The sequence below is a fragment of the Lepidochelys kempii genome, chromosome 1 (genome assembly GCF_965140265.1).
Source record: "Lepidochelys kempii isolate rLepKem1 chromosome 1, rLepKem1.hap2, whole genome shotgun sequence".
NCBI lineage: Eukaryota > Metazoa > Chordata > Testudines > Cheloniidae > Lepidochelys > Lepidochelys kempii.
In genome coordinates, this window is record NC_133256.1 from 55,082,973 (window position 1) to 55,103,141 (window position 20,169).

The following is a 20,169-nucleotide window of genomic DNA, read 5'->3' on the forward strand; positions in this document are numbered from 1 at the left end:
CTTCACTTGACAAAGTAGATCTTTCAGAAAAGTGATCTAGCATATAGCTCAGTTGTATTAGATAGTGTTTGAAAATTTGACTCCTTTGTTTAATCTCTTTAAAACCCTGGGCACAATGGGGCTACGTGTTACAGCTTTCTTAGGACACATAAGTAGTAACATTACAAATAAATTCATCTGCTAATAGTCTTGAAAGAAGGTGCATTTGCTTTCTTCAGCAATTTTGACTAGAAGGGGGAAAATATACTTTGTAGTTTAGACACTCAGCCAGAATTCTTAAGAATCATGAAATCTGTTGGGTAGTGAGATTGTGTTCAGTTTGCTGGCACTGGACATGCTAGTATTCGAAGGCCATGGGGTGTGTTTTCTTTTGAGAGCTTTTAAATATTTCTTAAATGAAGAACATCTTTGGACAAATGTCTGCACTTTCCCTTTTCCTCCACTGCTTCTCGTGTTCTTTTGTAATCTCTCATGGTTATCTCTCATTTAGATTGTAAACTTCTCTGATACAGTCTAGAAGTTAAGTCTTGTCTGTAGAGTACCATGAGCACACACCAAGTATTAAAAAAGAAAAAAGATCCTTTTGATAGTAATTGGGGTGGGAGAAGAGGGAGAAAAGGAAAGAATTTAAAGAAACTTCAAGTAGATGTGATCCCCACACTTCTCAGAATGTAAAGCAGATGCCTCAACCACTGGATTAAAAAGGCTTTTTGGGCCATTTAAAAGGTGTTGAAGTGTGCCACAAGGGGGAGCTCACATTCCAAGAGTTCAGTAGAGACCTTAAGTTAACAAGGAAAAAATCCTTAAAATGTAAAAGGCAATAAAGTTAAAATGAAGTATGTTTCTTAGTTGTTACCAAGATGCGTTCAGAACTTCATTAATGAAATCATTTAATAGACTCTCTTGCTGCTTCAACGAAGTAACATGTTTTCTTTGTAACTTGTTTATATATTTCTCCATAACTAGATCAGCAAAGTTTCTTGTTCTTCCTTCTAGTTTCTTGATTAAGAATTAAAAGAGCTGAATGTCAGCAACTTGGCTAAGGGATGACTAAGAGGGGACATAAGTCTAAAAATACTTGATAGGCATAATCTCGAAAGTAGAAGAGACAATACATAGTGATACACGGAGGTATAACTAGGAGTAATAAGATGCAATTATGGAAGGAAAAACATTTACAGATGTATTGGGCTGTGTAGTGTCTACCAAGGGAAGTTATGGATGCATCAGTGTTCCCTCTAATTTTTACATCCATGTGTGGAATTAATTTTATGTGCATCAATATGGAGGTGATGTGTGGTGGGGCTGAGGGGTTCGGAGTGTGGGAGGGGGCTCAGGGCTGGGGCAGAGGGGTGGGGTGCGGGTTCTGGGGTAGGGCTGGGGATGAGAGGATTGGGGTATGGGAGGGGGCTCAGGGTTAGGTCAGAGGGTTGGGGAGTGGGGCGGTGTGGGCTCTGGGCTGGGGCAAGGGATCAGGGATGTGTGAGGGTGCTCAGGGCTGGGGCAGAGGGTTGGGTGCAGGGGGTGAGAGCTCCGGCTTGGGGTGAAGGCTCTGTGGTGGGGCCAGGGATGAGGGGTGGGGTGCAGGCTGCCCCAGGGCTGCGGTGGGGAGAGAGGACTCCCCCAGCCCTCTCTTGCCACAGCAGCTTGGGGCCAGGTGAGAGGGGCCTCTCCCTGGCTGTGGCAGTTCCAGCTTGGTTGGGCTGGGCCAGAGAGAGGGGCTCCTCTCCCTGGCAGCTCTGGCCGGGCTGGGCTGGGCCAGGCTGGAGAAGGAGCTCCTCTCTGTGGCGGGCTGGGGGAGGGGCACCTCTCCACACGTGCAGGACCCTTGATAGCCTGCTGCACGGCTGTACAGCTTACAGGGAACTTAGGACACCCCCTTGGGAAAACAGACTTAAAATATAGTGTAGGAGACAATCCTGCATTGATGTGGACTGCATGACTTTATAAGTCTCTTTCCATTGGTATCTTGTATGATTTTATGTTCTGTTAAAATGCTCTAGTTGCACTATACCTTTTTAAAGGATTCAGTGCAATACTTAACAGTATTAGGGCAATACCTCAGGTTCCCCATCAGGAAGTAATAGAAGTACTCTTTTTATAGCTTTGAGACATTGATACACAGAGCACAGCAGGGCATTATTTGTCATTTGGTCATTTTCTTACATTGACAACACAATCCTTACTTATATTGACAAACATAATCTATGAAGCAAAAAGAAAAGGAGGACTCGAGGCACCTTAGTGACTAACAAATAAATTTGTTAGTCACTAAGGTGCCACGAGTCCTCCTTTTCTTTTTGCGAATACAGACTAACACGGCTGCTACTCTGAAACCTATCATAATCTATGAAGACATCTTCTATTCTGTACACATAAAACTTGTTACTTTAAGTAATTGTATAGTTTGATACTTTTTTTATTTTTCTAATTACTATGTGGTTGGTTATACAGTAGTTACCAATAAGATATTTGCTAACAATAATCCACTAACATAGTATCTGAGGTACTACACTATTTCTTTATACAGGGTACTTCAGAATAGTATATAACTGGAGCTCCTCAAATATCATAACCTGGTAGATGTTGATATCTGGTGTTCTCTGAATGGCCACTGCTTTATAAACAAAAATACCTGCTTGCATGGGCAAAATAATTTTGAGAATGTAATAAACATGCAGCATACTGTCACTTTTAGAATACTTGTTACATTGGGAGAGGATGGTAAATGTCTTAAATTAAATGCATTATAGCTAGACTTCTATTAAATGGATTAGTCTGAAAAAATTTCAAAGGTGAAGGGAGAAATATAAAATAGTAGACTTGGTCTTGAGACTTTTTCTTTCATTCTAGGTCGCTCATATTGTGTGTGTTCTCCAAAAATGCTGAATCAGTGTCTTGAGTCATTGGTTCAAAAAGTGCAAAGTGGAGTAGTAATAAATTTTGAAAAATCTGGACCAGATCCTTCACCGATTGAAGGTATTTGAAAAATTCTACATACTTTTATAACCAATTGGATTTGCATTTGGTATTCAAATTTAACAATAGCCAGAAATGTACATAGTTTAATTTGAAAGAAGCACTACAGTGTTAGACACCATTGTTCCTTTCTAATGTAATAATATGACCACATTCTTGAGTGGTTTAAATTTCTGTAGCTTTACTCCTTTTTTGTTCTAAATATGAATAACTTGCCTACTTCTTCTAGAACAAGTTCATGGAAAATACTAGCTTTTTTCTAACTCTGAAATGTTGTATATTAAAAGTTCATTCATGTCATCTTCATGCACCAGGAAAATATTTGATTCGTCTAGTATTTGTGATAAGGAAAGGACACTTCAATTGAGTTCTGAAAGTACATCAGATAATAGAAGAACTGGTTTTTTTTTTTCAGACTCCCATTCAGTAAGCATTCAACAGTGTTACTCAACTCTAAATTAGTTAGCATTCCTGCTGGAAATGCTAAAAATTACTTGGAAACTGGTATATACTATTGTTGTGGTTTCTAATATACTTTTAAGGATATCCCTCTTAAGGTGTATAAAAATCCTTGCACACTCCATTTAAAGTGTTTAAATAATTTGAAATACTATATAATTAAATATAGAGTTATGGAGGTAATTTTTTTTTTTATAGATGGACAGATGGATATAGCTAGGTCTTTTGGACCCCAACCTTGGCACAGCTGTCACAAACTTATCTATGTCAGACCAAACCCTAAAACTGGAGTTCCCATAGGCCATTGGCCTGTTCCAGAATCCTTTTGGCCAGATCAAAATTCTCCAACATTGGTAAGTCCTTGAAGTGAGGGAAAAATCATTTAACTGTTTCCTGTTCATGGTTTTAAATCCTGGGTTACCTGGTTCAAATATAAGCACTGTAAAGGAAATTCAGGCTAACGTCTGCTGCATTTCTTTTCAGAAACAGATGTTTCAACTGCTGTGAATAAGATACTGCGTGGCAATTAACATACTATGTTCATTGTGGAATAATTGCATAAGAGACATCTGCTTCTTTAAAAAACAAACTGCCTATAAGACTTTTATTGCTAACATCTGAGCACAATGCTGTGAACATTAAACATCTTACTTAAATGTATCTCTTTGGAGTTTGAACAGAGATCAAACTGAGAATTTTCCCTTAAGACACAATTTAGAATGCAAACAAAGATCCTAGAACTGATGCATGTTCGTCTCTTTATCATGTGAACTATCATATTTAACCATCCAAAAGACATACTATTGCTGGTTAGGGGCGGGGGGGGGGGCACTTCTATGTAAATATCTCCTAAATTGGGAAAAGGTAAAAGCTAGTGGTGACAGTGTTCTTTCAATGCAGAAGTGGCAGAGTTGGCCCGTATCGCCTGTTGTTCAGTGTAGCAGTGCTTCTAATCTACCACAAATAGAAATTTTACCTCACATTGTAAAAAGTCTTCACTTGCAATACATTAGTTTTCTTTGTGCTCTATTTAATTACGAATAAAAGGATGTACCCATGCCAATTTGTATTAGTAATGTAGTATAATATAACAGTCAACACTGATTGAAAATATTAGTTGAACTGATGTAATTTTGGGCTATTTCCTGCTTTATAAGAGGATCTTCACTTTAGTCTTTGTGCCCTACCTCTGATTTATTAAAGTTTACAAACTTTAAGGTGTTCTGTGCATTTGGCTTGCAGAGAACATGAAATGCTTCAACTGAGTATAGAAAATGGAAGACTAGTGTGGTGTGTGGGAGTATTTTATTCTTAAATTTAGTTCTTATTTAGTTTGTGTATATTCATTGTCTCATTGTGCCCAGTCCAGTAAGACATACACAGCCTTCTGAGCTGTATGGCAGGCTAGCCTATTCTGAAGAAAAATTAAACTCCTGCAACTGTTTAAAAAACAAACACCTCCTCCCCCCAAAAAAACAAACAAACAAAAAAAACCAGCGTTGTGCACTTGGGTATTATGGAGCTGTTTTTTCATTCATCTGAGTCTGGACTTAACACAGTTTTATGAATTACTGCTCTAGGCCCGTGGTTCCCACACTTTCTAGTAGTGCGGCTCTTTTAAAGATATTTCAAAACTTGGTGTCTCCCCTCAACCAAGTACCCCCCCCTTTTTTTAAATAACTTACTTGGGACAATAGAGTTCAGATGATTTTGAAACTTTATTAAACTACACACAGTTTAATTATATAATCTGATCTAATCTGGGTTTTTAAAACTAATTTGAAAATACGGATTGCTTGGCATGTTTGGACACAGACTAATATTTTAGTGACAAGGATGGGTCTGTTAAATAAAAGTTCAACTATTGTACCTGCTTTGACCAATCTCGCATAACTATGGCCTGCTATGTCTTAACTGACTGCCTATCCAGTTTTTTGCTGCCGCTGGTCAGAACCTCCAGGGCCTGGAACTTTCCTTTGATTCCTTCAATCTGTAATAAGTTAGCCATGGTGCCTTTTGTATATAGTTCCTGATAGTAAGTTTTAAATAGTTTTATAGTTTTTAGCAGTTTTGTAGTTAATTTCCCAACTTGGGGACCTTCTCTATCCCCATACCCCCTTGTGAGTACTGGGGAGAACTTGGGACTTCAAACTCTGTGTCCTGCCCACATTCGGTCTTCGTCAGCAACAATGACCAGCTCTATCTGTCGTGTCTCGGGAAGGCACACGTCGCAGCTAGGTGTATTATCTGCCGCTCTTTCCCTAGCCATAGGCATGACATGAGGGAATTCTGGCTTAGAAAAGACCTCATGCAGAAGGCCACAAAGCTAGCGTCGGACACAGGCTGAGGCAACCCCTGAATATCAACGTGAATTGACGCAGAGCACACTTCCTGCCAGAAGCTCTGACTGTTGCAGGGTGATCCATACCCACAGATTCCCCCCCTTCAGCATCTTGTCAGGAGACGGAACACTTGGATAAGCATAAGAGCACCCTCTAGTTCTGCTTCAAAGACGTCCAATACAACTTTGCCTAAATCGAGCAAATCTGCTTGTTCAAACCCTAAAGACGTTGGACATCCTGAGTCCCCGGGCCATGACTCTAAAGCTCATAAATACAGGGCTTTATCAGTATTAGACTCTCTGCCAATAACATCCACTCCAGTGGTACCATCCAAGGCAAAAAGATGATCCATTGATTCCAGCATAATCACAGCTTCTACCACTGAAGGTACCATCACTTTATCGCACACCGGCCACACGGAGCCTCCCTCCTCCAACCCTGACAGCACAAATGGATTGGACTCCTTGTACTCCAGAGAGATCAGACTTATACTACACTGGAGGATATCTTTGCTCTTTATGAGTCTCAGTTTTCCCCCATCATTTGGGACCTTCTCTCCTGACTCCACCAGGGGATGTACTTTTGATAGAAGCCTATCTCCTCTTCTATCTGCTAGCTGTGCTTTTCTTCCGCCAAAACTGTTGATTCCATTGTTGGATCCAGACCCTTTTTTCCCATTCCTCAGCAGAATTCGAACCTCTAGAAGAGCCGTCATCTCCTCCAAGAAACATTAGTCCAGATAGGAGACCGAGCCTTCTGGTACCAACATCTGCCTCGACATTTGCCTCAGGACCGTTGGTACCCCATGCCTTTGAGCCCCCCACAACTGCCTCCTGAACCAACAGGATAGCTATACTGGAGAACCTGGGACCTGTGTGTCAGATATAGAGAGCCCATGTATTCTGCAAGGGAATCATTTCACCATTCCCTTCTAAGGGAAGAGACAGAGACTCCTCCTGAGACCCCATAGAAGAGGAGGAATATGAAACAGTTCCATCTCTAACAACAAAATTACCGTCTTCATCGCCCAATGAAGCAGTCATCCTGACATCTCTGTCCCCTCAGAACAATCATAAACAGATTCACAATTCATTACAAAAGGTGGCCAGAACAACTCCAGATCTCCCTAGAGGAGGCCTAGGACCCTCAATACAAACTCCCGGATATCCTGCAAACCACCAGCTCCAGTTAATAAAGCTATTCTGGAACCTGCTAGAGCAGCGTGGCAGACATAACCACATACCCCACTACTCCCAAGAGGGCATAGAGATACTATTTTCTTCCAGCTAAGAGAGTGGAATTTCTTTTTACCCATGCTGCACCAAATGCTCTGGTCATCAGGGCTGCCAGGGAGGAATCTAGACAACAACATTTTACCTCCAGTAAGGTGCAATAGAGCACGTAGAGATTTTTGCTCTACGTATTTCCAGGTTCCCAAAAAGAAGGTTGGAGACCTATTCTTTAACTTCACAATCTCAACAACGTTATTCACAAACCGATTTCACATATGAAAGACATTCTTTCACATGGCTGTTCACCCTGCCCATAATGGTGTTTTCTCAGATTCATGGTGGGTCCTGACCATTTTCCATACAGGGTGCTCTTATTTGGCCTCACCATTGCGCCCCCCCTCCCAGGTTTTTACCAAGGTCTTTCTGGTAATAACAGCTCATTTCAGACAGAACAGTTTCACCATTTCCCCTTCTCTCAATGATCAGTTTCTCATTGCAAAGACATCTCAGGAAGCCCATAAGTCGACCACATCAATGCATTAACTACTTTCTTCCGACGGAATCGCTGTGAACTTTGAAAAGTCTCTCCTTACTCCAGTTCAGCCTGTAGACTTCACAAGGATCACCCTATATTCAGTTATGGCACGAACTTCCTTACCATGGGACAGGTTTTGAACTATGAGCGCCCTAGTAGGTCAGGCTATACTCAACTCTCAAGCTCCAGTTAGAACTTATCTTTCCCTTCTGAGGCATATGGCTTCATGTACTTATGCTACCCCATTCACCAGACTCCTCCTATGTTCCATTCAGGTCTGGCTCCAGACAGTACATTCATCAACCAAACACAGCATGAACACCATGGTAACAATTCCTTCAAGAGTAATGTCTTCCCTGATCTGGTGGAAGAATCCCTATCAGGTATGTGTGGATGCACCCTTCTTACCATCTTTGCCAGACGAGATAAGTGTTACAGACGCTTCTCTCTTAGGCTACAGAGTCCTCATGGACAACCCTATGGTGCAGGGCACTTGGATACCCTGAGAAACCAGGGTGCACATCAACTTTCTGGAACTCCAGGCAGTTTGAGAAACTTGAGAGGGTTTTCTACAGTTCATCTGGTCCCGCTATGTCCTCAATGTCCGATAACATGACAACTATATTTTCCTGTGTGTAGAAGCAGTCATCCTGTGGAAGTGGTGTATGAAGAATTGAATCACCATGTTGGCAGCTTATCTTCCATGAATTCAAAATGTTGGAAGACACCCTCAGCAGGCATTTTGCCATCGATCACAAGTGGGAATTGCATGATTCGTTAATAAACATCATCTTTGCTCATTGAGGGACGTTTCCTTCTCAAACAAATGAGATGTAACACATACTGCTCCACAGGAGCTCTAGGGCTACACTCTCAGGGCAGTGCTTTCCTTCTTCCCTTATCAGACCATCTCAGCTATGCTTTTCCTCCCTAACCACTACTTCCTCGGGTCCTGCAGAATATTCTTCAGGACCTGGCAAGTGACGTCCTTATAGTCCCCGATCGGTCCAGACAGTTTTGGTTCCCAAATCTCCCACAACTGTCATCTGAGTCTCTGGTCACCATCCAATCCTTTCCTGATCTCTTGACACAGGAAAAGGGCAAGATCAAACATCCCAACTCTGAAGAGATTCCTCTAATCTCTTAGTTTTTGGATGGGAATTGACATTAGAACATTACTGCTCTCAAGCTGTATAAACAATCCTTAATAGCAGAAAGATTTCCACTAGTAAATGCTATTCAGCCAAGTGGAAACGTTTTTTCATCTGGGTACATCAAAACATTTATCTCCCGAGTCAGTGGATATACCCCTCATTTTGGACTAGCTTTTCTCTCTCAAAACAGCTGAGCTTTCCCACAGCTCTGTATAAGTTCATCTGGCAGCAATCAGTACGTGCCATCCACTATCAGATGGTTGTTCAGTTTTCACTCACCTGTTGACTACCACATTCTTAAAGAGACTTATCAGAACTTTTCTGCCAGTAAAGGGAACATGTTCCTCATTGGGACTTGCATCTTGTACTTTCGGCACTCCCAAAGCCTCCCTTTGAACCAGTATCTACATGTTTCATGGGTCACTTATTAATGAAAGTTGATTTCCTTATGGCCACCACCTCAGATGGAAGGGTGGTTGAGCTAGGATCCCTAATGGTGGGTCCACCATTTGCTATATTCCATGAAGACAAAGTCTCTTTAGGACTATGTCCGGTATTCACTTCCAGAGTAGTTTCGGAGTTTCACATGAACCAGTGAGTACTTTGTTTTTTCCAAAACCGCATGCATCTGAAAAAAGGAGACCTCACTCCCTTGATGTGTGTGACATATTCTCGCCTGCTACCTGAAAAGGACAAAACAAAGTAGAAAATCACCTAGATAGTTTCTCGCTATAGCAGAACGAGTCTGAGGTCAAGTTATATCGTCGCAGAGGATCTCTGGGTATATCCTGCTTTACCAGTAGTTGCATCTTCCTTCCCCTCATAGGGTGAGAGCTTGTTCTACAAGAGCATAAGCAACTTCAATGGTATTGCTTCAGGAAGTACCCTTATTTGTGGGGGAATTCTGCACCAAAAAAATAAAAATTATGCGCACGATATTTTAAAATTCTACATATTTTGTCAAAATAACAATATGATCATAAGAACATAGCTAAGGCTATGATTTGATCATGGAGGTCGTGGACCGCAGACCTCCATGATTTCAGCCCGCAGCAGCTGGGAGCTGCAGGGTACCCCCACCTCCTCTGGTGGCTGGGAGCTGCGGGGTATCCCTGCAGTTTGGAGTGAAAGGGGTCCCCTGCCAGCTCCCCAACTCCCGCAGGCAGTGGGGGATACCTGGCAGCTCCCCAGCAGGTGGGGGAGGGGTAAGCAGGGAGTAAGCAGGGTGGGCCCTTGGGGAAGGGGCGGGGTAGATTCTGGGTTGACCTTGAATTCAAAACATGATCTTGTGCGTAAAAAGGTTGGAGACCACTGCTGTAAAACATGTTTTCTAATCTTCTTGTCATTCTTGTGGCTATGCTCTGAACCTTCTCCAATTTATCAACATCCTTCTTGTATTGTGGGTACTGGAACTGGACATAGTATTCCAGCCGTGGTTGCACCAGTGCCAAATGACCTCTACTCCTATTCAAGATTCCCCCTGTTCATGCATCTCAGGATTTCATTAGCTCTTTTGGCCACTTCATCACACTGGGAGCTCATGTTCAGCTGGTTATCCCCCACGCTCCATCCCTGTCCCCAAATCTTTTTCATAGTCACTACTTCCCAGGATAGAGTTCCCCTATCCTGTAAGCATGGGCTACACTCTTTGTTCCCAAATGTCTACATTTACATTTAGTTGTATTAAAATTCATATTGTTCGCTTGTGCCCAGTTTACCAAGCGACCTAGATTGCTCTGAATCAGAGACCTGACTTCTTCATTGTTAACCACTCCCCCAATTTTTCTGTTATCTGTAAACTTTATCAATAGTGATTTCATTTTCTTCCCAGTCATAAATAAAGATGTTAAATAGAGTAGGATAATCTACTCCATTTGCAAATCATTGTCCTTGCCTGACCTGTTGACTTAGCAGTTAAAATACTTAGCTTTTACTTTCTAAATATACTTACTCTATATTAAGATAGTATTTACTACCTACCTAAACCCAACAGCTGTTCAAGGTTCAATAAGATGAAATATTAAGTTAGTGTTCATATTTCTTTATTTCAGAGACACATTAACAGATACTAAGGGACAATTTTCAAAAACACTTTTATATTGTTTCAGAGTAAGATTTAGTATGCATAGATCTTGTATTTGTTGGTGCAGACCCACACTTAACAGCTGAATGTTTCTGTTTAGCCACCTCGCACATCTCACCCTGTAGTGAAGTTCTCCTGCACTGACTGCGAACCAATGGTCATTGACAAACTGCCTTTTGATAAATATGAGTTAGAACCTTCACCGCTGACCCAGTTTATCCTGGAAAGGAAATCTCCTCAGACGTGTTGGCAGGCAAGTTGAATATGTACTAACTAAAGGACATTTAGCTGAGAAATAGTATTCTGTAAATAACTTGAAATTAAATTATAATTATGTGTTGATTTACTGTAAATTCACTGACATCAGACCTTTAACTTAGAACTCGCACTTAAAAAATATTTATGTACAACATGAATTACACGAACTCTTCTTATTGCAGGTGTATGTGAGCAATAGTGCAAAATATAGTGAACTTGGCCATCCTTTTGGTTACTTGAAAGCCAGTACAGCACTGAATTGTGTGAACCTGTTTGTGATGCCTTACAATTATCCAGTCCTCCTTCCCCTCTTAGGTAAATACAGCTTTCTCAAATCCTTCTGATGTGGTAGGCAGATGGAAAATTGCTTCAGCCTAGTTACATTTTTTGTGTTATTAATGCTACTGTTAATAATCATAAGCCTATATAAATCCAAAACATTAAGAACGTAATATTCCTACTGAAAAGAGAACTTCTAATTTTTCTGACACCTTATCATGAATCACCTTTCATGATTCACTTATCAAAAAATTGCTACCATTCCTGAATCTGTGTATAATCCTGTTGATTTCTAAAAATGAGTGTTTATTGTTCAGGTATCTTACTCCCTTTCTAATATGCTGTGACTGCCACTTCCCCCCCTGCTGCTACTGCAAAGGCACTCTTTTCCCACTCCCATGGATCTGATGAGTTAGATTTTATAAATATGTTACAAGATTCTGCCTTCCTTACAAATCTCATGGATTGCATCCAATAGTGATTAGCTCGGATTAAGCCTTAGTGTAGTAGGACGAACCTTTAGAAGAAATGTTCTTAGAAAATGTGTGGTGAGTGATGCCTTATATTAAGAAACGCACCTCTCATTTAACTTTATCTCTGTTTGTATAACTTCTTAGATGACTTATTCAAAGTACACAAAGCAAAGCCAACCTTAAAATGGCGGCAGTCATTTGAAAGCTATTTGAAGACAATGCCTCCTTACTATCTAGGGGTAAGATGATTTATTGTACGTGCTTTTTAAAATTGCTGCTGTATCCTATAATTTATGGTAAACTTGTATCTTCAGTTATTAGCTTGTTCTGTTAACTGCCTTCTTTTGGATTATATTTTATAAAGCAATTAGGATGTTCTGAACATAATAAAAGATTAATGTGTACAAATCTAGGATTTCACATTTATGGCGTCATGTATGCCCCTGGAAGAATAACTTTCCTAAAATTTACATTAATATCTTGACTTTTCCCTTTGACCATAATATTATAAAAACTTGGTCAGGTATAACTACTGCTTGAACTATACCTCCACGAACATTTAATAATTCCGCATTAATGTTGCAATACTTAAAGGAAACGGATGTTATGATGTTGTCTTCAGGGGTTGCAAATTCACTTTGAAACGAATGCATTAAGCAATATTGTGCTTTTAATTCTTGCTACAAACTTAAGGGTACAAATGTACAAGGATATAAATATGTAAGTGTATATATTACTTGTTTCAGCCTTTGAAGAAAGCTGTGAGAATGATGGGAGCGCCTAACCTTATAGCAGACAGTGTGGAATATGGACTTAGTTACAGTGTCATTTCATACCTCAAAAAGTTGAGTCAACAGGTAATGTTGATGCAAAAGAGCAGTAAAAAATGAAAACTAAAATTAAAAAACACTGTTATACTAATATCAGACTAACCTGAAAATATCAGTAAACCATGTTGGTTCTCATAGTAAAGGGGCAAGAAACCTCAAGTTACCTGAATTCCTACATGTGATTACTGTTGGTACATTTTCCATTCTCTGAATTAGTTGAAAACTTTGTTTATAGACTAAACTGTACATACATACTGAAATGTGGCTGATTGGATGACTCAAGGTATATAGTATACGAGCAGTATTTTCATATGTGCCAACTTGAATATATTTGTGATTAAAAAGGCGCAGTCCTTCCTGCTCTGTGCTAAAAATCACCTGGCATGAGATTAGGGATTTGTGCCTATATGTAATTGGGCCAAAATGTAGCCGCCTTTCCTATTTGGCCCATAGTTTTTGAAGTGCTTCAGGATCCATAAAAAATGAAAGGCATTAGCTAAATATAAAACATCAACAGTGCCTTTCATCCCTATTGAAGTGCTTGGTTACAAATGAAACAGGCACAGAATGGACAAGGTTACACCCCAAGCCACTGGCAGTGGTGGGGAATCGAATCGACATCTCCCGGCTAGTCTCCTGCTCTAGCAGCTAAAAACCATTGATTTCCCATTATCACTTATGTTTTGTGTTGTGTCAAACTTTTTTTTTGGATAATCACAAAATTGAGTAGCTTTGACACAAATGGATGTAGAGATGCAAGTATTAATGCCTTTGTATGTTAAAATTTCATAAAGTTTAAAAATCTTCAATATAAATATTATTTTTTAAACTCCTAGCTATAGCCTGTGGAAATCTGTGATGAATCTTACCAAATTGTGTGATCATTTTGCTCAAAAAATCTTGCATAATATATAAATCTGTATATTTATACATTTTTGGCTCAAAATACATAAAATACATTGTTCTACAGTATGTTTTAGCTACGTTAGAGTAAACAGTGATCCTTCTTCAAATATTTGTTTCCTTTTGAAAAATTCTACTAGTTTAAGAGAGTTCTGTTCTTAAAATGGGAAATAACATTTGATCTTGCAGCATGGAAGGAACTTCTCAAGTGCAGCCTCTGAATAAACACTATATAGCAGTCAGAAGTTCTCAAATGATTTTTGGCTCATTGTTCAGCTGTATTCTGCCAAACTACTAGTGATACATTTTAGAGCATATTTATTTTGGGACATACTGGGCAGGTGAAAAATTATTGGCTGTGGTGGATTGTCTGCCAAATGGAGGAAGAATCAAAAGATTGCAGTGTGTTCCCTCATTTTGTTGGAGTTGAACTGCTTCTTCCTTGCTTTAATCTCTGGTTCTTTTCTTATCTTCTGTTGACCTTTTAAAAAAAGAAATTGACACAATCATATGAGTCCATAATAAATACAGTTAAATGAGATAAGTTACTTTGAGAATTCTAAGACTTCAGCTGTTTTCACAGGGAAAAGTGAAATCCATGAGCACATGCAGAAATTGTGGCACAGTTTTCCTATAATGGTAATCAAGGCATTTTTATGAAAATAAAAGCATTGCATGCATATTGGTGCGTAGATACTATGATAATGGGCACCCTAGAAATACCTAAAAGAGCTAGACACAAAAACTGTTTACCATATTCTAATGATTTAGAATTGTAATAGTACATTCAGCAAACCACCTTAAACACTCTTCCACATTATATTTTTTATAGTGTATTAGCACATTGCCGAATCTTCTAGGTGAGAATTAGGAATGAATTTAATATTCTGACTAATCATTTTAAGAGTATATTGTCAATTTTATTTATTTATTTATTTCAAATTAAGGCCAAAATAGAGTCCGATAGAGTCATTGGCTCTGTAGGCAAAAAGGTAGCGCAAGAAACTGGAATTAAGGTCAGAAGCAGATCACACAACCTGTCTATGGCACATAGGAACGATTTTCAACAACTGCTACAGGGGATTACTGGGGAAATTCCTCATAGACTTCTAGACCTCAATATGAAGGAGTATGCTGGGTTCCAAATAGCTTTGCTGAATAAGGTAAGCACCATTATGTGTAATGTTGTTATTTTCAATACACTTCCATTGAAGTATTAGATGTTGTTTCATATGTAGTATTAATCAAAGCTTTATTATATTGCTGCAACTGTAGGAATTGAAACCTCAGACATTTAGAAATGCTTATGATATACCCCGAAGGAATCTTTTGGATCACTTAACAAGAATGAGGTCTAATCTTATGAAGATAACTCGCAAGTTTCTCAAAGGACAAGATGAAGGTTAGATTTCTTGGTTTATTGTTTGCATATCTTAATATATGTAGTAGTTAGTACTATTAGCATAATTTTGTATAGTGTTCTGAATGGAGTTGAGCCTTCTTCAATAGATGCTTAGCTAGGAGCATCTTTCTGAAATGAGGTTTTCTTTCTGAAATGAACTTATTCTAAGATTGCAGCTGTTGCACATGAACCCCAGTGACTTTTCTTGGGCTTTTCCACGACACCTTTATTATAAGTTAGACATTTTCCAATGGCTCATAGAAGACAAATCTTGTCTTCTGTTTAATTTCTTTGACTGTCCTTGTCTTAAGAACAGTCTTGTTTTCATCAGCTTTTGATTCTTTTGTTTTTGTTTCACTTCTTTTTTCCAGCTTTCTGGGTATATCAAAGGACAAATATCTTCTAGACAGTCCTGGACACTGAAGTCCTCTGTCCATATAATAGGTACATAATAGGCACTGGCAGAACAAGCTTTCCCCCCGCATCCTGCCAACTTGCCTCTCCCTTGACCTGAAAGGAGAGTAGTTGTCTCCATGCTAATTCAGTTTTTTTCTCTCTCTGGTGACTTTCAGCAGGCAATACAATAACCTGTGCTAGCCATAAATGACAGTAGTAGTAGTAAAAAGAAAAGGAGTACTTGTGGCACCTTAAAAACTAACAAATTTATTTGAGCATAAGCTTTTGTGAGCTACAGCTCAGGAAAGCTTATGCTCAAATAAATTAGTCTCTAAGGTGCCACAAGTCTTCCTTTTCTTTTTACGAATACAGACTAACATGGCTGCTACTCTGAAAGTAGTAGTAGTAGAGCTCAAAAGTAGAAGTACTCTGCAGTTAAAGTGCTTCATTACACTGTGGCACCTGATGAGTAGAAGACAATAATGGAAAGAATGAAATAAGAATAGACAGAGAGAAAGGAAAAAGAACAAGAAAAAATAGGACTTCCAATAACATTTCTAGATTACGAATATTAGTCTGGTCTAAGTAGCGATAGAATGTCACTACCATTCAGTGTTTATTAAAAAAGTTGTGTCCAGTTCCTGGAGAGGTGTCCATATTACAACTGACATTAATTCTAGTGTAATCTGCTACCCAGCCTACCTCCTTGCTGAGCAAAGGATTGATGGGTGAATTTTGACATGTTGTGCGGTCAAGAAGACATTGAGGACCTGAATCACAAGGACCCTTAAGAAAATGCTGAATTTTGTTTTAAGTGTGTACAAGATTACAAGTATCTTGTACCTTGCTGACAATATTAGAAAGGACATTTCTCAAGTTGTTGGTGTTTTACTTCTAATTAATAAAATGTCTTCATGTTTTTGGCAGTTATGAAGGGGCTTTTGAGTAATCATAGTTCAGAGTAGCATGTAAAGTGGAATATTAGATAATAATTTCATACATCAGTGTAGTAGTAGCCTCAGTGCATTTTACAATTAATGTGTTCAGATTATCCTGATCAAAAAGATGGGATATGAAAATGTGGATGTGTGAAATACATCCAGAATTAAATTCTGACAAAACAGTGTCATACTGTTTCTATAGGCATAGTCTTTTGATAAAAAACTGTCTTCAATTCCAATAGATCAAGTTCACAGTGTACCAATAGCACAAATGGGAAATTATCAGGAGTACCTAAAGCAGATACCATCTCCTCTTCGAGAGCTTGACCCTGATCAACCCCGAAGGCTACATACATTTGGTAATCCATTTAAATTGGACAAGAAGGTAATTTCTCTGTAGTACTCTTTTTGTGTAAAACTAGTGCTGTGGAATTTGTATGTGTTGCTAACTAGAGGCCATCCAAGTGCATAGGAAAAGAAGGCCACTATATTTCTTAAGAAATTCCCTCAACCTTTTTCAGACCACTTGTTTTCTCATGGAGGGACAGGCTTGATTAGAAATCACTTATGAAAGCTCTGCATTTTTAGTATGAAATATTCATATGTTGTGAAATTTCCAACACCCTACCCTTTTTTCACTCCCCCACTCCTCCTTTTATTAAACCCCTTCCTTAGCAAAAGCTTGCATTAACTTGATGGCTTCTCTAGTTTTCCACTAGCCCAAGGACATGGATTCTCAATCCCTCACAAATCCAGGCCTTTGACTTGACTTCAGTGAATTCCCAAGATAGTTGAATATTTAACTGACTAAAAATTACCTTGCATTTGACTCCAGTTTAGAGGTCATGTTTTACAGACAAATTTTATAACCATAGTCAGCTTTCTTACTTGGCATATTGTTTATAGTGTGGTCTTCAATACATCATCCCTCTCAAAGTAAGTCATTTGCCCAGGTTTTTTTTAATTGGCATTTGAGAGAAGCCAAGACAAGGTGGTATATTTTCCTGATTGGATTGTCTTATATCTGGCAAAAGTCAGGAAATTGTTGGATATGTGATATATTTTTTGTTAAACTTGCTATGCAAGATAACACAAATTTGAGGGTTTTTTTTAAAAAAACAGATTTATTTGTTACAGGGAATGATGATAGATGAAGCAGATGAATTTGTATCAGGGCCTCAAAATAAGCACAAACGACCTGGAGAACCAAATATGCAAGGAATTCCTAAAAGACGTCGGTGTATGTCACCCCTTCTCAGAGGCCGGCCACAGACTCCTCCTGTCATGAACAATCATATTGGAGGAAAAGGACCACCTACACCTGTAATGCAAGCACAGCCAGATCTTGTTAAACCTATTCCTATTCTCAAAAGTAAGTGTAACTCTATTTCAGTTAATTTTTCCTGTTGCCTTCATTTGGTTCCTCTTCAGAAAATTCGCTTTACTGTTTATACAAAAAAAATTTTAGTTGGTCTACAACAAATACTCATCAAGAAAGTAAGCATGCTGTAGATTTCTCAAATGCGTGCATTTGAATATCCAGTTCCAAAATGTCAGTATGTAAATGTTCAGCCTTAATTATCCAATTACTTTGCTTATTTGGCACCTCATAGGTTTCAAACCTCTGCCATTCTTCTGTAATTTCAAAGCAATATAAAGGTTTCTGAAATTTGTTAACTATCTGCCATTGAAACACCACTTCCTAAAACTAAAACTACCTTGATGTGTACAAGGGAAAGTATTATACAATGTAGACAAAGGTACTTGTCCTATGCCTTTTAATTGTTTCACATACATACATTTTTAGGATTTAGTAATACATAAATTGATTGTGATTTTATAGTAAGTAAAATAAACGTCAGTGAAATTTATAGTAGTTACCCTCCCAGCAAATCTAAGAGGGGGAAGAATATGGGAGGGTTTCATATTTATAGACTTGCCATATTTGTTGATTGTTTACCTGCGCTCTTTATATTGAGGATTTATATTTTTCTTCCATAAATCACTCTTCTGAGCCCCTAATTATTTCTGTTGCTCTTTTCTTCCTCAGCATTTTTGTAATAAGAAAGTGGACGTATTAATTTAACATTTCAGGTTCATTTGCACCAGAGACAAGTAGAGGGGTCCTTACCTTCCTATTCTGTGATAGATGAAGAGTTTAAAAAAGGAATTTAATATTTCAGCCATTACATTTAACTCCTTTGTTACAAATAGGCCTACTTTTTTCTAGCACTCTTTTCTTAGCAATATTGAAAAGCTTTTTACTTTCCCCTTAGCTTTTTTAACTAACGTTTTAACTCATTTTCTTATATGCCCCATATTTTTTCATATATTACTAATTTAATATTGTAGTTCGGTTTCCTTCTGTCATTTGACTTCCTGTATTAAGCAGATCCTTGTGAAATCAGTTGGTTAATCCTTATATTCAATTTCAGAGGAATTGTAGCTTGTTTTAATTATGGTGTCTTTAAGATTCCCTAGCTGCCTTGCACCATGGTACATTTAAAACCTTCCATCTTGTGGTGTTCACTGACTTTTTTAATTCCAAATTTTTATTCAGGTGGTGGCTGCATTTTCTTATTTTTGGTTCATAATCTTTCCCCTTGTAACACAGGAATCTATTAATTAGATAAGACCACACTTAAAATTAGATACTGCTATAAGGCATTCAAGTAGACATGCAAGAGTAATAGCCAGCACCTGATTTTAGCTGAATTTCAGCCTGGCCTCACTTCTTGCAGGTGTAATTTTGTGCTTGCAACTAAATGTTTTATTAAATCTTACTATTCAGATGGCAAAATATATGACTGATTTGCAGATTCAAGTTAGGTATGCAGCGGATTAAGTAAGATTTCTTCCTATAAGTGTGGGCAGAAGAGTTCAGTTTTTGCAGGCACAAATTGTCCCTCTGAAAGAGAGGATGTCTGAAAAACTAGGGTCAGTCTTCTTTTGTGGTGTGACTTTTTTCCAGGAGGAAGTGTGTTGTACTTAACCTGGCCTGGAATAATTTTTGGACTTCTGGTAAAGGCATAAACAAATACATATTTTAAAGTTTTTCATATGGTAAAATACATTTTCAACCATTGTTGGTTGTTCGCTTTTCCACTTTGCTGATAAAATACAGAACATAGTGCATTTGAATTTGGCGGTTTGCAGTAATTTTCTCACTTCTCGGAGGTCGGACAATATTACAAATAAGCATGTAGTTCACAATCCTGTGGGAATTGACACCAGGGCAAATTACAATTGAATCACTGTATATAGTCAGAAGTACTGGGATATACCTTCTTATAACAAAATTTAGGAACCTTCTCAGTACAAAGAGTTTGTTTCCCCTCTTCTCTTTTAATACAGTGAATAAAGTAAAAGCAAGGCCAGTATATCCCTTTAAGTGGGTCTCACTGATATCTGATTACATTAGTGAGTACAATCTTTGATCTGACTCACTCCAAAATATTGCAACACACAAGCTTATCTGGTGAGCTTCGTTCCAGTGAAGAGTGAACTTTATTCCTTAATGTGGGCCTGTGTGTTGCACAGGGCCCTTGAGCCAGCCCTTCTGCACTGAGGTGAATTCTACCCATTAATCTTAATGGGACCAGGTAAGTAATTCCTCACAGAAACATCTTTTATCTTCTGTTCATTTGACTTCTTGCTTTGTTGCTAGTCTGTGTAACTCTTCCCGTTTCCTTATAAAGAATGCTTCCCTGTATTGCTAGACCACTACTCCTCAATGGACATTCCAGGGTGTTCTCTGCCACCAGCAACATCATCTTGGGACTCCCCTGGTGTTGCAGAAGTATCTCTTACCTTCCTCTAAACCTACCTGCTGCAACATGACTGCACAAGACTAGATTACCCCGATATCTATCAATACATGATTTTGATGTTTTTTAATGCATG

The 20,169-nt window shown here is 38.7% G+C and overlaps 1 protein-coding gene across 7 annotated transcripts in view; it reads left to right on the forward strand.

The window, feature by feature from the left end:
* Positions 1 to 20,169, forward strand: part of INTS6 (integrator complex subunit 6) — a 77,582-nt gene that overhangs the window by 36,883 nt on the left and 20,530 nt on the right. For 6 of the 7 annotated variants that reach the window (XM_073343217.1, XM_073343184.1, XM_073343196.1 and 3 more), the window contains 10 exons: positions 2,854 to 2,979; positions 3,637 to 3,791; positions 10,885 to 11,037; positions 11,225 to 11,357; positions 11,939 to 12,033; positions 12,541 to 12,651; positions 14,475 to 14,690; positions 14,803 to 14,929; positions 16,509 to 16,651; positions 17,404 to 17,638. In XM_073343217.1, the coding sequence (XP_073199318.1) occupies positions 2,854 to 2,979; positions 3,637 to 3,791; positions 10,885 to 11,037; positions 11,225 to 11,357; positions 11,939 to 12,033; positions 12,541 to 12,651; positions 14,475 to 14,690; positions 14,803 to 14,929; positions 16,509 to 16,651; positions 17,404 to 17,638 (1,494 nt within the window). The remainder of the gene's footprint in view (positions 1 to 2,853; positions 2,980 to 3,636; positions 3,792 to 10,884; positions 11,038 to 11,224; positions 11,358 to 11,938; positions 12,034 to 12,540; positions 12,652 to 14,474; positions 14,691 to 14,802; positions 14,930 to 16,508; positions 16,652 to 17,403; positions 17,639 to 20,169) is intronic. The other variant, XM_073343205.1, reaches the window with a different exon arrangement.